At 39.5% G+C, this 16840-nt stretch overlaps 2 protein-coding genes across 8 annotated transcripts in view; one reads left to right on the top strand and one right to left on the bottom strand.

The window, feature by feature from the left end:
* The first annotated feature begins 757 nt into the window (after positions 1-757).
* fbxo16 (F-box protein 16) lies at positions 758-6411 on the top strand. Of its 6 annotated transcripts, none has more exons than XM_044106733.1 (10): positions 760-1144; positions 1274-1344; positions 1858-1953; positions 2654-2689; positions 2766-2972; positions 3047-3211; positions 3285-3544; positions 3616-3727; positions 4123-4375; positions 5417-6411. In XM_044106733.1, the coding sequence occupies exons 3-10, from the start codon at positions 1858-1860 to the stop codon at positions 5437-5439; spliced, it is 1152 nt and encodes a 383-aa protein (XP_043962668.1). In that variant the 5' UTR covers positions 760-1144; positions 1274-1344; the 3' UTR covers positions 5440-6411. The 6 variants fall into 6 exon arrangements, with proteins under 6 accessions (XP_043962664.1, XP_043962668.1, XP_043962666.1 ...); XM_044106731.1 differs by having other exon boundaries at positions 1110-1200; XM_044106729.1 differs by lacking the exon at positions 1274-1344 and having other exon boundaries at positions 758-1144.
* A 2933-nt stretch (positions 6412-9344) lies between these two features.
* Positions 9345-16840, bottom strand: part of fam49a (family with sequence similarity 49 member A) — a 29601-nt gene continuing 22105 nt past the window's right edge. The window contains exons 3-12 of one of the 2 annotated variants that reach the window (XM_044106728.1): positions 16202-16281; positions 13976-14097; positions 13175-13280; positions 12922-13058; positions 12754-12831; positions 12530-12646; positions 11358-11437; positions 10519-10645; positions 10360-10430; positions 9345-9808 (exon numbers count right to left, since the gene is read on the bottom strand). In XM_044106728.1, coding sequence (XP_043962663.1) covers positions 9745-9808; positions 10360-10430; positions 10519-10645; positions 11358-11437; positions 12530-12646; positions 12754-12831; positions 12922-13058; positions 13175-13280; positions 13976-14097; positions 16202-16271 — 972 coding nt within the window. In that variant the 5' untranslated portion in view covers positions 16272-16281 and the 3' untranslated portion in view covers positions 9345-9744. Of the gene's footprint in view, positions 9809-10359; positions 10431-10518; positions 10646-11357; positions 11438-12529; positions 12647-12753; positions 12832-12921; positions 13059-13174; positions 13281-13975; positions 14098-15858; positions 16282-16840 lie in introns of those variants that run through there. The other variant, XM_044106727.1, reaches the window with a different exon arrangement.

Below are 16840 nucleotides of genomic sequence, written 5' to 3'. Positions count from 1 at the left end.
ATATTATATTATATTATATTATATTATATTATATTATATTATATTTCCCTTTAGGATTTTGTGCCACCGCTAATTACCACCGTCACATTGTTTACCTTTCAATATAGTTCTACTTTTGTCTCATGAGTCCATAGAATAATTCCCTCAAAGATCTTGGCGACCATGGTGGTTTTTTTTGGTTTGTTCGCTTCATTTTATTTTTGCAAATTATAACATACGTATTGTTTTGTGAATATTTTTGCATTTTCCCCCCCACACTAATTTCTTGTATCCAAACTCATATCAGTAACTAGAAGTTGTAACACGCTGTGCCCAGCAGGTGTCACTATTGGTATTTTTCTTTTAGATGTTTGGCTCTGAAGAAATAAGCTTTCCCACCCGTTTCGGTCAGTGCTTTCAAAAACTTTAATGGCATTTGTTCACTTCTTTAGACAGAATTCACGTTTAATACTAAAACAACAAAAAAAACACTTTATTTGTCCTGGCAGACGTCCCAGTAGCTTTTACGATGCAGCTCTATAAAGCTTTATTGCTTTAAAGAGGCTGTTTAGTCATTTATTTATGTCAAACTCTTTTTTAATTATAAAGCTTTATAATCAAACACTTCGAGTTCAAACGTTCTTGTTTTATTCTTCCGAACGCTTCTATGTGCTACTTCCGGTCTCGTCCTACGTGAACATGCGTAACTTGATATCATTCCCCCTCCTCAGCAACTGTGTGTTACCGCCCTCCTGAGAACACCCAATGCTCTCTGCCTCTGAATATTAACTATTTATTTCGGTCCCTTTGTTGCAGCAGAAGATCTAATACAGACGTAGAGTTTTATATTCTAAAGTTTTACAAGTTACGTGTTATATTGTAGTTTCAAATTGCTCATGCGCACCACAGTGTCAAGTAGACAGAGAGTTATAGAGGGTGAAGGTCTCTAGGATTGTATTTTCTGAGCTTTTGTACTATCCTTACCATTATTAGAAACACACTACACAGTGGTTTCCCGTTTTGCATTGCAGCACTCCCCCTGGTGTGTAGCAGCCAATTCATGCAATAAGAGTTCACACGCCGTTACTATGGAAACAAGTCAACTGTGCAGAGGGACATGGGAAGAAGATAAGAAGACGAGATGTTAGGTGCGCGGGTGCAAAAAGTGCGTTCCGGAGCTGGATTATTGTTTTGTTTTTTGTTTTTAATTATTTGCTAATGGTAAGGTTTAAAAGGTTTTTAAATACAAAAATAAGCATCAAGTCAGAAAACTTGCTTTATCATTGTGAAGCAGAATTCACCAAGCGTTGGATTGTTCACCCACTAATAGGGAACGTGTGCTGGGGTTAGACCGTCGTGAGACAGGTTAGTTTTACCCTACTGATAATGTGTTGTTGCAATAGTAATCCTGTTGTATGTGTAAATAGGATATTGTTGTGGACTGTCAAATGAATAGGACACAAGTTCTTTCAAAATAAATGTACACGTATTAAAGACTTCTCTTTGTTTACCTCGGGGGAGAAGGTACCGGTGAACACTGGTGTTTAATTTGAAACACATTAGAGTTTATTGTGGATTCTATGAATAAACATGAACCTCTTCCCCACTATCATTCACGGGGAAGGATCTGTGATGCTGTGGGCCCGTTTCTTTTCAAAGGCTTCGGGAACCTGGAACTTCATGCACTCATATAGAGTACATGACGTCATAAAGTCTTTAAAATACAGGGACTTTTTTAAGAGCCTTGTGGATTTATGAACTACCGGGTCGTCATTGGGTCTTTTAACAACATAAATAATAATAAAAAAAGATAAATAAGGAAGAAAAATCGGTTTTGCAGTAGTGTTAAGGCTCGTCGTTTTGTCTTTGTCCCTCTAGATGCCGCTTGAATTACGGTCTTCGTCTAGCCGAGCCACAATGCAAACCAAGCGGAGTGCATGGACCCCGCTGAACCACCCGCTGATCAACAGCAAGGTCAACATCAGCTCATTTTCAGAAACACTGCTTTTAGTTATTCTAACAAAGGGGCAGAATTATGTGTGTTCAAGGCACACGGGGCCATTGTATATGACAATCAAAAATATGTTATCGGTGTTAAATGAAAATGTTATATATAATAATTATGACTCAAAACAAATTTGAATTGTTTAATAAACGTCTTGAAATTGGGCCTCTGTCTCTTTAAATACTCCTCCTCTTTCTGAAACTCCGCCTTCAGGAAGTCATCACAACATGGCTCCTATATTAACCCTTTAACAACATTTTTACCAGTCTTGCTCTGAGAAGTAGCTCCTCTAATGACCTCAGCAGATCATCAGTTCTGCCAGGTATTTGCTAATTGCTGCTGGCTAGTCTGTAGGAGCTGAGTGGGGGAGTTGCAGGGGAGGGCTGCTCTGTGAGGCAAAGGCTGGGAAACTGAAGCTCTGAGGAGGAGCAGAGCCTGGAGGCAACGGGAGTGGCAACCATTCCCGTGTTTGCCACGGGAGATAAAAGAAAACAGAATGTTTTTGAAGAGGGGATAACAATGTGACATGATGTAAAGCTAAAAAAAAGTTGATTTTATATAACACTACCCCTTTAAAGTAAAAAGCATTTAGTTTTAGAAAGCTTGTCAAACTGCCAAAAGCTTCAAATGTTTCATGGTATTTAACTAAATATGACCTCTTATTCCCAGCTGTTTGATGAGAGGAGACAACTTCTGGCAAAATGGGTCAGTTTAAGAGGATAACTTAATATGATGCTGCAAAACTGATGCTTCTGGTGAACTGAGTTATGTCCTTTGGTAGTTTGGCAGCTGGTCCGACAGCCAGAGGAAGGCTGTGCTGGGGGACTTCGTGCTCCGCTGTTCGGTGGAGCAGCTCAGGTTCCTGAGCCTCACAGTGAGCAGACGGCTCCCCCTGCAGGCTGCAGACTTCACCTGCCTGCTGCCCAGAGCCCTCTGCCTCTACTTGTTCTCCTTCCTGGACCCTCGCAGCCTCTGCCGATGTGCTCAGGTACACACCGCTGGAGCAGATCCAGGAGGCCCATGATTAGGGTGTGTAAGATGTTTACCCTCCGTGTGTGACAGGTGAGCTGGCACTGGAGGAGCATCGTGGAGCTGGACCAACTGTGGATGGCCAAGTGTCTGCGGCTCGGCTGGTGCATCACCTTCTCCCCCTCGGCTTTTGAGCAGGGCGTCTGGAAGAGACACTACATAGAGACCGTTCTGGATCTGCGACGGAGACTGCTGCAGGTCAGGGGATTTTCTTACATGTGAAAAAAGTCCAATGGAGCGGCAGGATTAAAAGTCTGTGGTGTGTTTCCAGACACCGTCAATGCCACTGGAGCTTGGAATTCCTTCAGCCATCAGCGGTGGACGTAAGGAACCACCAGAACTGGTTAAGAAAGACAAGGAGCATCCAGTTGCCACCATGCAGCCTCCTGAGTCCAGCTCCAGATCAGGGTTAAAAACAGAAAAGAAGGCTAAAGCCCTGCCACCATGGAGAGACTCAGACAGACACCCAAAGGATACAATACGCTTCAACTACCTGGACAACCTGGATCCCGTAGAGCAGACCTTTAGAGAGTGAGGATGTTGGAAACACAACTTTTTTGTTTTTTGAACTCTTAGATTAAAATACTTGAATCTATGCCCAGGCAAATGAGAAGTAAAACCTCCACATGCCACAGCGGTGCGTCCCAGAACCGTGACGGAAAGAGAAAAACGCCGTCGGAGGCCACGTACAAACTACGCAAAGCTAAGTCTCTGGTGAATCTCTACCATTCGCTCTCAGTGATGGTCTACCTTCTTGTCTGAATTTTACAGAGCAACTGTGTTACCAGGAGGCGTCATACATTATGAAGCAGTTCTTTAAAACTAAATTATGTTAATGTTGTTGATGTTGAGAGAGAAGACGTTTTGCTGATTATGGTGGATGAAACGGGTAGCACACATTAAAGTACCTAGCAAATGTATTCAGGCATTTCATCATGTTACCACCCAAAACATAATGGGTTTTTTAGGGGATTTGTTGTGTTCCGTCAACCAAGAAAAACATCCCCATAGCATGATGCAGCCACCACCATGTGTCATGGCTGTAAATGGAACTTCTTGTGAACTCGCATCAACAACAGTCTTCTGTTTTTGTACCTCTGTTCTGTCAGATGTTCCTCAGAGCCCAGGACTCCTCTCCACCTGTTCCTGCTAACCGTCTCCCCACAGACCCTCGGACTCAAACCCGCCCCTTATGGGCATCTCCTGCTCAGGACCACCCTATCCCCACTGAGACAGCCATGATCCTGCTCAGCATGACCCAGTGGAACGCCGGGGTCCGACCCGGGCCAGTGAGGACGCCGGTGCCCCAGTTAAGTTTGGAGGCCCTCAAAGCAGCCCGGCGCTCTCAGCGGAGCACTCCCAGTAAGCAGTCTCACTTGTTCGGATCCTTTAGGCAGAATCTGATGTAACTGTATAGTAAGAGAAACGTTCACAGGAAATCAGAGACTGAATATGAGTAATTCTGCAAGAAAACACCTGGAAGCTGCATGTGACCCAAATAGAAATGTTAGAACCTTGTTGAGTTTTCACTGGTTTCAAATTATCATCTCCTATAGTTTATAGAATATTACATTTTTAGCTAACCACAATGGTAAATCTCTCATGGTGAATATCATTTAGTGGTGCACTAGCATGTCAATGCATACACACCTGAAGTGTTTCTCTAAAAGTTAAACCTCCACCTCTTGATACTCTGGGAGAAATAAATAAATAAATACGATAATTTGAATGATTAGGAGAAAAAGCCAACTAACTTTCTCAAGCTAATTCTGCTCTCACTCAAGGGACGTAAGATGGTGACTTTAAAAATGTACAAAAATGTACCTACTGTGAATAGAAGTTCAAGCCTATAACTCTTGGTAAAGTGCTTTGTATTTAAACTCATTTACCGTTGAGCCCGGCGTTCCCCACAGTCCAGCATTCAGTCCATTATTATTTCTTTGGAACATATTTAATTAATTTCTTATTTTATTTTTTTCTACAAATTTTCTAAATTGTCCAACTTTATAAGCTTTTAGATGACAGAAATGGATTTTGTTTGGTCAAATACTGAAATTAAATATGCAACATTTTGAAAGAAAAAACGCTCCCCAGAACCTCAGACAATCGAAACCAATAAATGATCTAACCGATCTGTTTTTGTTAACAGTGTCTTGATAGCTGCTGCTTTTAGATCCTGGACAAAAAAACACCTGATAGAATAGATGAGTTTACTATTTGGCTCAGATCAGACGCAAAGACAGGCAAAACTTTCTTAAAGAAAAAAGACCTTTCTTTCTTAACGAAAGTTTTGCTTTAGGTAGGATGTCAAGACAGCAGGAGAATGAGCTTAATTAATGCGCCAAGTTTTGATTAAAAAATATATATATCTTCATGGCAAAACGTGATTGTCTTCGCTTGCAGGTGTGCGGTTGTTCAATGTTTGAAGCGCAGCTCAACACTGCCCCCAGCAGGACAATGATATCAGCACAGAGCAGAGCTTCAGGAGAACGTCTTTTGAATTAATCTAATATTCTTGATTATGTCCTTCAAACCTTTTCGCATTGTTTTTTGCAAGGAATAAATGTATTTTTGGGATCAAGTTAAGAATTTTTGCAAAAATGTGTTAGAGAAGAATCTGTGAGTCAAGTTAGAAAACGCAACAGGCTGTTTTAAGTCTTACCTGAACCCTGCAAGACTTTGGCTTGAGTTTATTTGAAGACATTTGAGAGATCTATCCATCTGTCCAACCATTTTCTAACACCCTCATCCCTAGTGGGGTCGGGAGGTGCTGGTGTCCAACTACAGCTAATGTTCCGGGCGAGAGGCGGGGTCACCCTGGACAGGTCGCCTGTCTGTCACAGGGCACATTTGAGACATCTCAACTTATTTTTCCAAATGTCCATATCATATAGAACGTGTTTTATGGGCCAAATGAAATTATAATTAAAATGTCTGCAAAACCAAGACATGTCTGTTTCTCCATGCTTTATTTTGTCCATCCAAATTGTTCACATAGGGATTAATTGTAATACTTGCTCTGTGGGTATAGTAAACATATATCAGTATCAACTTTAAATAATGCATTTATTGCTGCTAATAATTGGCTTCTTTCATCATTTCTTATTTCAGCAGTTGTAATCATTTCATAACAACCTTTTCATTTATGAAAAGGATTTATATGATTTGCTTATGGGGGCTAACTGATACATACAACTAGTTTATGGGTAAAATCTAGTTGCATAAAGGGCAAACTAACCCAGGAGTTTAGAACGCAAAAGAAAAAAAAAACAAACAAAAAAAACTTTTAATGAAAAAAAAATAATAAATTACATTCAAGTTCATTTATACTGTTCACTAAAGTCATCACAAATTGGATAAACATCCAGTTAATATCAAGTTATGTAAAACAATTTATAAAAATCAAATTCATTCAGTTAGCTTACTCTCAAATATAATTAGTGTATAGTAGTACATAATAATCATATATATATATATATATATATATATATATATATATATATATATATATATATAAATATATATATATATATAATCTCCATCTGATAAAAAATTTGCAATGTTGCAAATAAGAACCAAAAGTCTTTAAGAAATGTACCACCTTTATTATCCAATCCAAACCTCCCATCCAGTATGCAAGAACACAGCTGAAGCAACTTCCATAAACAGTGAGCAGAAATCTGAACAATGTTGAACAATAACTGTCAGTTGAAGACAAAAACAAAAAGATGAATAATTAAACCAAAGTCTTTCATTCAGCCAGCGGTTGTGGCCGAAGAAGGTCCCTGACAGAAATCGGGGGCGGGTCTCTTCAGTCAGAAATGAGACTTATATTATACCGCAATCTCATTGCACCAAAAATAAGGCTCGCACCCATGATTGGATGCATGTCAAAATACAACAGGATGTTCAAGTGATGTTAGTCTGAAGCGTTAATGGAGGGACAGGAGTGGCTGCGGCTCATTTTAACCCTCCCACGGTCTGGTCCACATTGAACCTGCATGCGCTTTTACAGGGGTTTTTTTTTTGTGTGGTTTTGGAAACTGACGCTCCGACGGGATAACCCATTCAGCGTCCTGACCGTGATATTTGCTCAGCATCCTTCTAAGACCCCAGGAGGGTTAAATGTATGGCTTTATAGATTCGGCACAACTGAAACATGTTTTTCCATGCTTCGTCAGCTTCTTTAAGGCAATGCACGGCATCAAGACGGGCCTCTGGCATTTCCATCGGGAGATTCAGATTAGGGTAAAAAAAGAAACAAAGGTTTTAAACGACTACCCTACACATTGATGTCCATTAATACACATTCTCTCTCTCTCTCCTCATCTGTCATTGGTCTTCAGAGTTTATAGTAAAAAAGAACCACAGTTTAACAGTCACCTAGTTTGAGAGCAGTGCAAGGTAAGCACCAAAACACAAACACACACACACGCCCAAGGACGCACACACAACCAGGTGAGGCAGCTGCAGCATCTGTTCAGCGCCGGTGGCCTGTTTCACTCCACCTCCATAGTTTGATTTATCAGGAAGGAGCAGCACAATGTCAACATTCCCATTTAAAATTAAATGCACAAAACAACAAAAAAACTGGGCACTTCAGAGAACAAGTTTTTTTTTTTCTTTTTTCTTGTCATTTAAAATTTCCAACAACAGGGTCAAAATATCTCTTTTCTTTTTATTTTAACTAATTATAATTTATTTAGAATTAATTATTTTTGGTCTTTCTGTTAAAAGAACAATTACCATCAAAATATTGGCCCACACGATAAAGACGTGAAGAAATGCATCTTTTATTCCAGTAGCATCATCTCAAATTGAAAAACTGTGTTACGCAATAATTGGCTGCAAGATTTTTTTTGTCTTTGTAGGTCTTGATCAGTTACACAAGTGTATCAAATTTCAGCAGCAGTGGTCAAAGCATGGACTGTGGCTGACCATTTTAATCAGTGACGTGCGGTGAGGTTCATAGCTGGTGAGGCACTGACGTCATCAGAATCAGATTTGCAAATAGATGCATAGATTGACAGCAGTTTACAGGTTATGTTTCACTTCTGCATCCTTACACATACAAACTGTAGCTCACAAAACACACATTTCCTTAAAAAACAAAACAAAATAAATGTCAAAAGTCGGGATAAGCGAGAGGGAAAAAAATCACTATCTCTATTATAATCTATCGCTGCACTTGACTTGCTTCCCGAATCGTTTAGCCTAGCTCGCTGTCACTTACTCGGCAGTTGAGGAGTGAACAAGACGAACGTCTGGGATCTTGAGCGCCCCCTGCCATGAGGCAAGAGAACTGCCTGCCTCACCTCGAACCTGTTCTCTGCCGTTTATAATCGCTCATTACACGAAACACGTTACATAAACACAGTTGGTGACAAAAAGCACTGTACATTATATACATAAGCTAAATTATTGGAAATAAGTTCACATATTAAATTTGTTTAAACCATTTTATTGACGCCGTACAGCAACATGCTCTCTCCGCTTAGCAGCCAGCGCAGAGCCAGGGGTTGCGCAATCCAAGGTGAGGCAGAGCTCGCTGCTGCCTCACCGGCATCGCTTCCAAGCATTTGAATGGGGAAATAAGAAAATTCAGCGATTTTGAACAAATAAAAATCGAAATTGGTGAAGCTACATGAAAAATAAATATTTTTTAGTACAAATCACCGGATGAATATAACAATTTAAATTACTTTATGATTATATATTTTCTTTCTTTCCATGATGGCTGGTGAGGCACTGCCTCACCTGCCTCCCCTGACCGCACGTCACTGATTTTAATGCTCCTACGGGGCATTAAAATTTTTTCAGAAATATATTTTAGCAGCTGAATTATTATCCATTATGTTGAATTTGGTGCAGGTCAGATGGTGGATACATGTAGCTTATTATTTTCGAAATAAACTAACCTAAAACGGAAATTTTATTTCAAATAAATTAATTTATGCTAAATTGGTAGTTCCGCCAGGGGATAAATTAAAAATGACAGAACTTTCAAGCATTTCCTATGTGAGATCATGCTGCTGCGATAAAAGAGGAGTTTATTTTAAGCCTTTTTGAAGATTTTAACCAGTGGTGCCACTAAAATCGGGCAGCACAGTTACGATGAAATTTAGCCAAAAACATGCATGTAGCTTTCAAAATCAGCTCAAGGAAACATTCGACTGGATCATTTCTAATCACTTTCAACAACCCAGCCTTCATCGATTCTTCACTCCAACAGAGATGCAGTCCCTTCGACGTCTGAGACTTTAATGCATTTCTCGGAAGTCTCACACCGTGGTGCAAAGGTGAACCGAAGACGGATTTTGTAAAGTCGGTATCCCAAAAACAAATATTTATTCTGCATCAGAAGAATCTCATATGAAGCTCAACATTAAATTTCATTGTCAGCTGGGATTCTTACGCTGCCTTGCTCATGTGCAGCAGCGTTCAGAGATGATTTTCCACCATCCGGGAAGGCGAACGTTATCAACAGGCAGCTTCAAAAAGCCCTTCACGGGGACGCTTCTGAGTTTTATTTGGTTTTTTGTGTGGCGGGGAAGTAGAAAGTAATAAAATCTGCAGGGCTAAAATAAACTGGAGTGTAGGATTTTTGCACAATACACACAAGTATGAACAACAAACCATTTTTTTTAAAATAATGTAAACATTTACATCTTGTCTGAGGTCAGCAGAGTGATCCTCTTCATATCAATATTTATAAAAAGAAAAAGAAAATGTTACTGGAGCATCGACTGGATGTTTTTTGGAGTGGACTCGTCGTTCAGGTGTTTGGTTGTGAATCTGCGGAGAAAAAAGTGGACTTTAGATTAGAGACAATGACAATATTATTAAAATTCGGAATGCACCGATTCACTTTTGTTCACTTCCGAAACAGATATTGGTATCTGCAGTTTAGTTATCGTCCGATACCGATCCAAATGTAGTTACAGAAAAATAGAGCTGCATTGACTTAAAACGCTTGTTTTTCTTAAACGTACTCAATTATACATTTATTTTATAACTCTGAACCAGTACAGCACAATTAAACACACCAGTAGCTTCCCAACCTTGGACATATATGTAAGTGTAGCTTTCATTTGTTCAGTCAGTGCAATCAGAAGGTAAAATGAATAATAAAGAAACTGACAAAAACAAACTGCAACAAACGTTCTTTCCAATAATTCAGAAAGTAAATAATAGAGCATCAAAGCACAAAGCATAGAATTGGACTGAACAGATCTGCCCCTATGGATACCCAATCTAGATTTTTTTTCCAATATCAGGGCTGATATAAATATTAATATGGGATTGGTGCGTCTCTAATTAAAACCTGCTTAATAAAAAGCACGTACTTGAGAGCGTTCAAAAGTCCTTCGACGTTGTCGACCGGCTGGTCCTTCAGCACCTTTATGCAGCCTTTCATCTGGAGGAAATAAGTCAGAGTCAAATCACATGGACTCAAAGGGCGACTTCATCTTTACAGAACCGAAGCACAACAAATGTCTTCTTACATCGATCTTGGAGGACTTGGTGAAAGCGCCGTTTGGATGGACGTGGTCGTAAAGGATGATCACTCCCACCATCACCCTCATGCAAAACAAGAGTGTGTCCTTGCTGCTGAAGCGACTCGAATATTCCCTAAAAAAAAAAAAAATCATTCAAAAAGTTTGTTTATTTAAAATTCATTTTCTTAGATAATTACGTAGGAAAACACCAAACTATGACTTGATAGACGTCCAGAAGACGCTCAATTAAACCACAGAAGCTGAAGAAGTCGGCTGTAATTGATGCAAAAGGAGCCCTGACCAACCACTGAGTCCACATACTGACCAGAACATGGACATACCATTCACCAAGTTGGCAATTCTTGTCTTTAAACTTTTTGTTTACCCATCATACGTCATATTGTGAATTTATGAGAAGTTGAATTTCAGTTTTCATTAGCAGTAAGCCAGAATCGCCACTATTATTAGACAGAGACTCCTAAAAAAAACACCAGTCTGTTTTAATGAATCAATAAAACTCATAAGCTTAATTTCTGGAGCTGAAATAAATTAACTTAACGGTATTGTGATTTCCAGTGATGTAACACGCCGTCTTGTTTCTCTTGTAAGGAAATTGTAAAAACAGCAATAAGAGTGAAGTCTAAATATATTTCAACTTAAAACTGTCCATTAAAATGTAAACACAATTTTACACCTTTCTTCATAATGCTAACTGGCCGCTAATGCATTTTATAAAGAATGCAGACATAAGGATTATTGCCAACTTAACTTTTAATCCTGCTGGTTTAACAGACCGATTAAGTGTGTGTATGATAAGATTTGAACTGGTGAGTGCACCAACTCACGGCGTCTCCAGCATGACCTTACACACGCTGGCCATGGTGCTGAGGCAATCTGTCGTGTTCTCCAGTGGAAGAGTTTTGTTCTAGAAAAGCCAAAGAAAACAGACTTTGTTACTGATAATAATCACAGTTTTTCACCCCCCCTAGTTTAATCTTGAGCTGATAAAATTAAATTAAAGTTCGGCACAGTGTGGAAAATCATGTAGCTTCAAGACAAGAATCAAAACGGCATCAGTGGTGTTCACTGCAAATATCTCAAAGGGCTGTTTCTACTCAATCCAAGTCGTTCCAGCTGGAGGTTGTAACTTTACGTGACTGTTGGCATTGTTGCATCACAGAGATTATTTCCTGCGACTGTTTCTTTAAATTCACTGCTTTCCCTTTGAGGCGTCGCTAAGACACACAGTGTATTCTCTAGAACTACAAACTTTCTTCTGTTTAGAGAAGTGGTCACTCTCATTAGTCACATAAGTAAACTTTAGTTATGTTTTTATTTATGGCTGGTACTTCAACGTGTTAATTTCAATTAATTCATTACATATAGCTTAACACGTGAAAATTATTTAGAGGAATTTAATCGCATTTTTAAAAAAATTATTTAACAGACAAAACTTCCAAGCATTGTATTTGTGTGTATTTCTGATACACTGGTAAATTTGATGCCCAAGCAACATCCGCTAACAGCAGCCATGGACCACAATGCTGCTTTCCCTGGCTGATACATGGCTCATTTCTGCTTTAAAAACAATATCTGATTGGACGCTGATAACAACTATTGTTAGCCTATCAGCTATTGAAGCCTAAAGTAGCATCTCAATGCTAACGTTAGCATCTACAGCTCATATTTCTAAAGAAGGTCCATGAATGATCAGTGGTTCCTGACTGGGTATAATAGCACTTTGCATCAATCTAATGGTTATGTAAAAGATTAAAAACATTAAATATCTTTGTTTTTGGGCTCATGCGTCTATTCATTCAATAATTTGGAAGCAAAAAGTGTATTTGAGCTGAAAACGTTGTTTATTTTGTCAATACATGGCTTGGCATTAATTCATTACAGGCCCTGAAATGAACTCTATTACCACTGCACCACTAGTGTTGTTATTTCCCCTCCAGTCCCCCTGTACGTTTGACTGAAGGATAGGTAGACGGTTATTTTGCAGCATCGCTTTCACCTCCGACACAAAGTTTGTTGTCGCGGTGCTCAGTGTTTTCAGCATGGGCGTGGCCTCAGCGTAGAACAGAGACATCCGGTTGGCCATCTCATTGTTGACTTCATTTTCAATGTCCAACTATGAATGAAAACACACACCGATTAACGGGGTGAAATGCTTTTTTTTGTGTGTGTGTGTGTGTGTTTAATGTGTGTGTTTAATGATCAAGAAAAAAGTCGTCTTACATTCATGTTGTTTATCCGGTTCCGACTGATGGTCCTCCTGTAGTAGCTGAAGTCGTTCTGGATGGCAGGAATCCTCATCTGTGTCAAGACATCCAAACAATCCTCGGTCAACACGCACGGCGCTTTTATATGAGGGTGGGAGTGTGTTGGTCTTTGTGTGTAGTGGACCTTGAGCTCGTCAAAGCGCAGAGTGAAGTGGAGGATCTCGGCGAACTGTTTGGCCAGCGCCTGCTCCCTCTCCAGATGCTGAGTAGGAGTGAGGGGCGGGCAAGTAAGCGACTTCAGCAAACTCTTCAAAGCCTCCTCTGCGGAGCATAAGGCACTTCATAAGACTAAAGTAGTTCTGTTTGGCTGTGAAAAGACACATTCACAGCATTGTGTGGCTAAGTGTGTGGCAGTGTTGGGATCAGAGTGGGGACACCTAGTCTGAGGGAGAAACTGTAGAAGGTCTTGAGTTTGATGACCAGCGGACAGACGGAGTTCCAGGCTCGCTCCTGCAGCGACATGTCATTGGGATTCTGGATGGCCTGGAGAGGCAGAAAGCAAAAAGTAAAATTATTAGTCGGAGGATTTGAAACTGCAGTATGTAACTATTACAGAATTTCTTTTGACATATTTGTTAAAACTCTGTCGCGTATGAAACAGACAATCTGTGTAATAAAAAAGCTCCTCTGCCTTCTCCCAGTGCTAACTAGAAACAACCAGGTCTTAGCGCTGTCAATCACCATCCTCGTGGCACAACTCCAACCCCATTCCCCCTTCCTCCTCTCTCCATCTCTTGCTCTCTGCTATGCTGCTGTCATGAATCCTAAGGTTAGTTTGCATAACCACTGATGACGGTGGATAAACGGTTTTCCTGTAAAGGTAAGTTATTTCGCCTCCATTAGCACATTGAGAAGCGTGAACATGAGCATGATTGACAGCGCTAAGACACTCCTCCTGGTTCCGACTGGTTGTTTTGCGTTGCGAGTAGCTCACGGAGGAAGTAGAGAAAATTGATTTTTTCACAGATTATCCATCTCATAAGGTATTTTCTTTTTAACTTTGTAATTTTGTGCTTTTATTTTGTAAAGCTAACTGAACCTCCTTGCTATACAAATAAACTTGACTGATAAATGTGTAAAAAAACCATATTTTCTATAAAAGGTAAATATGGCAGCTTTGATCCCATTTATTCCTTGAAGCAAATCCTAAAGCGTGTGTGTGATGTGTGTTTTCTTACATCTCTGATCTCCAGCCCCGCCCCTTTGTACCCCTGCAGCCCCGTCAGGATGTTCTCAGAGTCCTGCAGGACCGAGTTCACCTGGTTCCACACCTTACGCTCGCCTTCTGTCGGCTGTGCATCTATGAACAAATCAAAACTCCAATCATTTATGCTCCTCAACAATTAATTACTTCAGGCTGTACAGGGATTTTATTCTTGGCTGAAGTAAAAATCTCAGTTTTTTATCCACTTGACATCATATTAGCTTTGGGGGGATTTTAATCATTAATTCCAACCATTTCTTTTAGATGAGAGTTTAAAAAAGAAAAAACAGCATTAAAAACAAGAACTGGATGCACAAGTCACCCGAGTTAATAATCAATTAATGGCATCATAAATTAAAATGAGTTTGACCATTTCCATTCAGGTGATTAATATCTTTTGAAGGGCTATTTTGTTTACAAAGACATCATAATCCATTTTATTTATGGTTTTGATTCTAAATGTTGTTTTTTTTCACATTTAATTTTTTTGCTTTTAATTGTCATGTTTTACTTTGGATATTTAAAATATCTTTCAGTTCCAGTGTGAAGTGTTCTTTACAAAAATTAAAGCTCCCACATCCACCCAGAATTATGCAATAATCTAACTGATCGCATCAGAAAGCGTGATGTTTCTCAGGATATTAATCTAAATACTAGTAGAGGTGTCCTGATAAAACCTTTTCTTTTCCGATACTGATACTGCAGCTTTGAGTACTGTCAGATACTGATATTGACTCTTGCGCTATGAGCACGTATCATATATGTTTTTACTACTCATTTTGTCATGTGGAATGTTGGAAAAGGCTTGATGAAGTAATTTTACTTAGAGGGAGAACAGTACTCAACAACAACAGGTATGAAAACAACTGACCTACTTATTATTAACCAATGGGGCAGACTAAATGCTGGAGCGAAGTGCTTATAGTTTAGATGTACGCTGATATAATCCGATAATCGTTTTATGGCTGACATCAATATCAATATCGGATTGGGACAACCCTAAATATGACAATTACATCATCAGGTATGTCTGCATATATTTGAGTCCATATATAAAGTTTTGAACTCCATGTGGAAATAAATTCAAACTTGTGCACCCCTTTCTTGTTTTTAAAACTCATTACCATGAAGACAATAAATAATAATGATGATGAATGTGAACATTTCACTGGAATCTGAATGCATGGCGGCAGTAACTGGAAAACGGCTTTAGATGGTTTGGGATTGGTGAGATAAGCTAGAAAATTAGAGGTCTACAAAACTAGCATGTAGGCTAATATCAGCTCCTTACATACATAACAGTATAATGTGTGCATGAGTCTCCTGGAGCAGCTCTATATAAAGAAAATCCATAACATTAACCCTGTGTCTCGGGTCTGTTTTGCATTTCAAAAACGTTCTACTCCCATCATTTCCTCTCTGCTGAATAAACAAAGCCTGAGGTTGACTGCAGTGGGAGAACAGCTGAAATGCCACTGTGGAGGTGTAGTGTGAGTTTCTTCTTCTTTTCTTCCAGTATATATCAGATTTATCCTAGTTACTGCCCCGGATCATAGAGGAACTGACACTTTATGCAAATGTGTACACTAATTGCAGAAACGATCACTGATGCATACAGAGAACTTAGTGAAAGCAGACGGCACAGGTCAAAAGGTCGGGCTCCTTCTTTCACAAAAAGATGAATGAAACATAACAGAGGAGACGTTAGAAATTCAAAGAGAGACAATTGAGACATTGAATGGGCTGACCCCTGACCAGCCACACTAAAGGAAAGATGTTCAGGGGGAAAACAATTAAAAGAAAAGTGGAAGGCGTGTTGGGAGTTTAGAAAAGGGACAGGAATAAAGTCGTGCTCACTTTCAAAGTCAAGGAAAAAGTTTGGTCCCTGTTCAAGCTCTGTGCAAGTGAGCACTTTTAACAGATTCCCCATTTGGTTTCTGCAAGACATGAAGAAAGGAAAAACACAGGGAAAGGAAGAGAAGGAGTTTACGTTAAAAAAAAAAAGAGTCATAAACAGAGCAGGAGGTCAGAGCTGTGCCGAGAAAGGAGGAAGAAGCGCAGAAGCAGAGAGAGCGAAACCAGGTTTTTTTTCTTTGTTTTGTTTCGTCTTGCGCAGAAATCGGCTGACAGAGAGGAGACAGGAGCAGGTTAGGCTTCACCCCCCTCCACACATGACGCTCCACTCAGACTGCAGACTTACTTTCAAAGTCCAGGAAAAAGTGCGGATAGTTCTCTATTTCTCTTGTAAGGACTTTTAGCAGGTTACCCATTCCAGCAAACCTGATGGTCAAAATAAATGGGTTAAAATATATATATATATACACACACACACACGCACACACGCAAACACACACATGTAAACACACACACGTAAACAGTCTATGTTCACATAAAACACATTCACAGACATAAAATGGTAATCACCCAGAGTGAACAAATAGGTTTGTTGTTTCCCATGTTGCTTCAGAGATGAGATTTATTTAACCGAGTCACTATTCTGGCTGCCAGTGTCTGTTAGTTAAGGAGTTCCTCAGGGAGTCATGTTTGCACCACTTTTATTCAGGCAATCCGTTGAGTCACATCACTGATCAATACTTCTCATTTCATTGTTGTGCAGATGATAAGCAGAGTTTTATGTCCTGTTGACCATTCATCTGTACTGCCAAGCAACGTATTTTGAAAGATGGCCGTCTTATTTTCTATCCAACTGCAAAGTTCTTGGTTGAATGATGTATCCATCTCTATATTTTATCATCTTTCAGTGTCACTTTTTTGTTACTTGTTATACATTTCTTGTTGTTGAAATGATTTCTATGTTTTTCCTAGTTAAATTGAATGT

This window comes from Gambusia affinis, linkage group LG22, assembly GCF_019740435.1.
Source record: "Gambusia affinis linkage group LG22, SWU_Gaff_1.0, whole genome shotgun sequence".
Taxonomy (NCBI): Eukaryota; Metazoa; Chordata; class Actinopteri; order Cyprinodontiformes; family Poeciliidae; genus Gambusia; species Gambusia affinis.
Note: the sequence above shows the minus strand (reverse complement) of the source record. Positions and strands in the feature narration are given on the sequence as shown.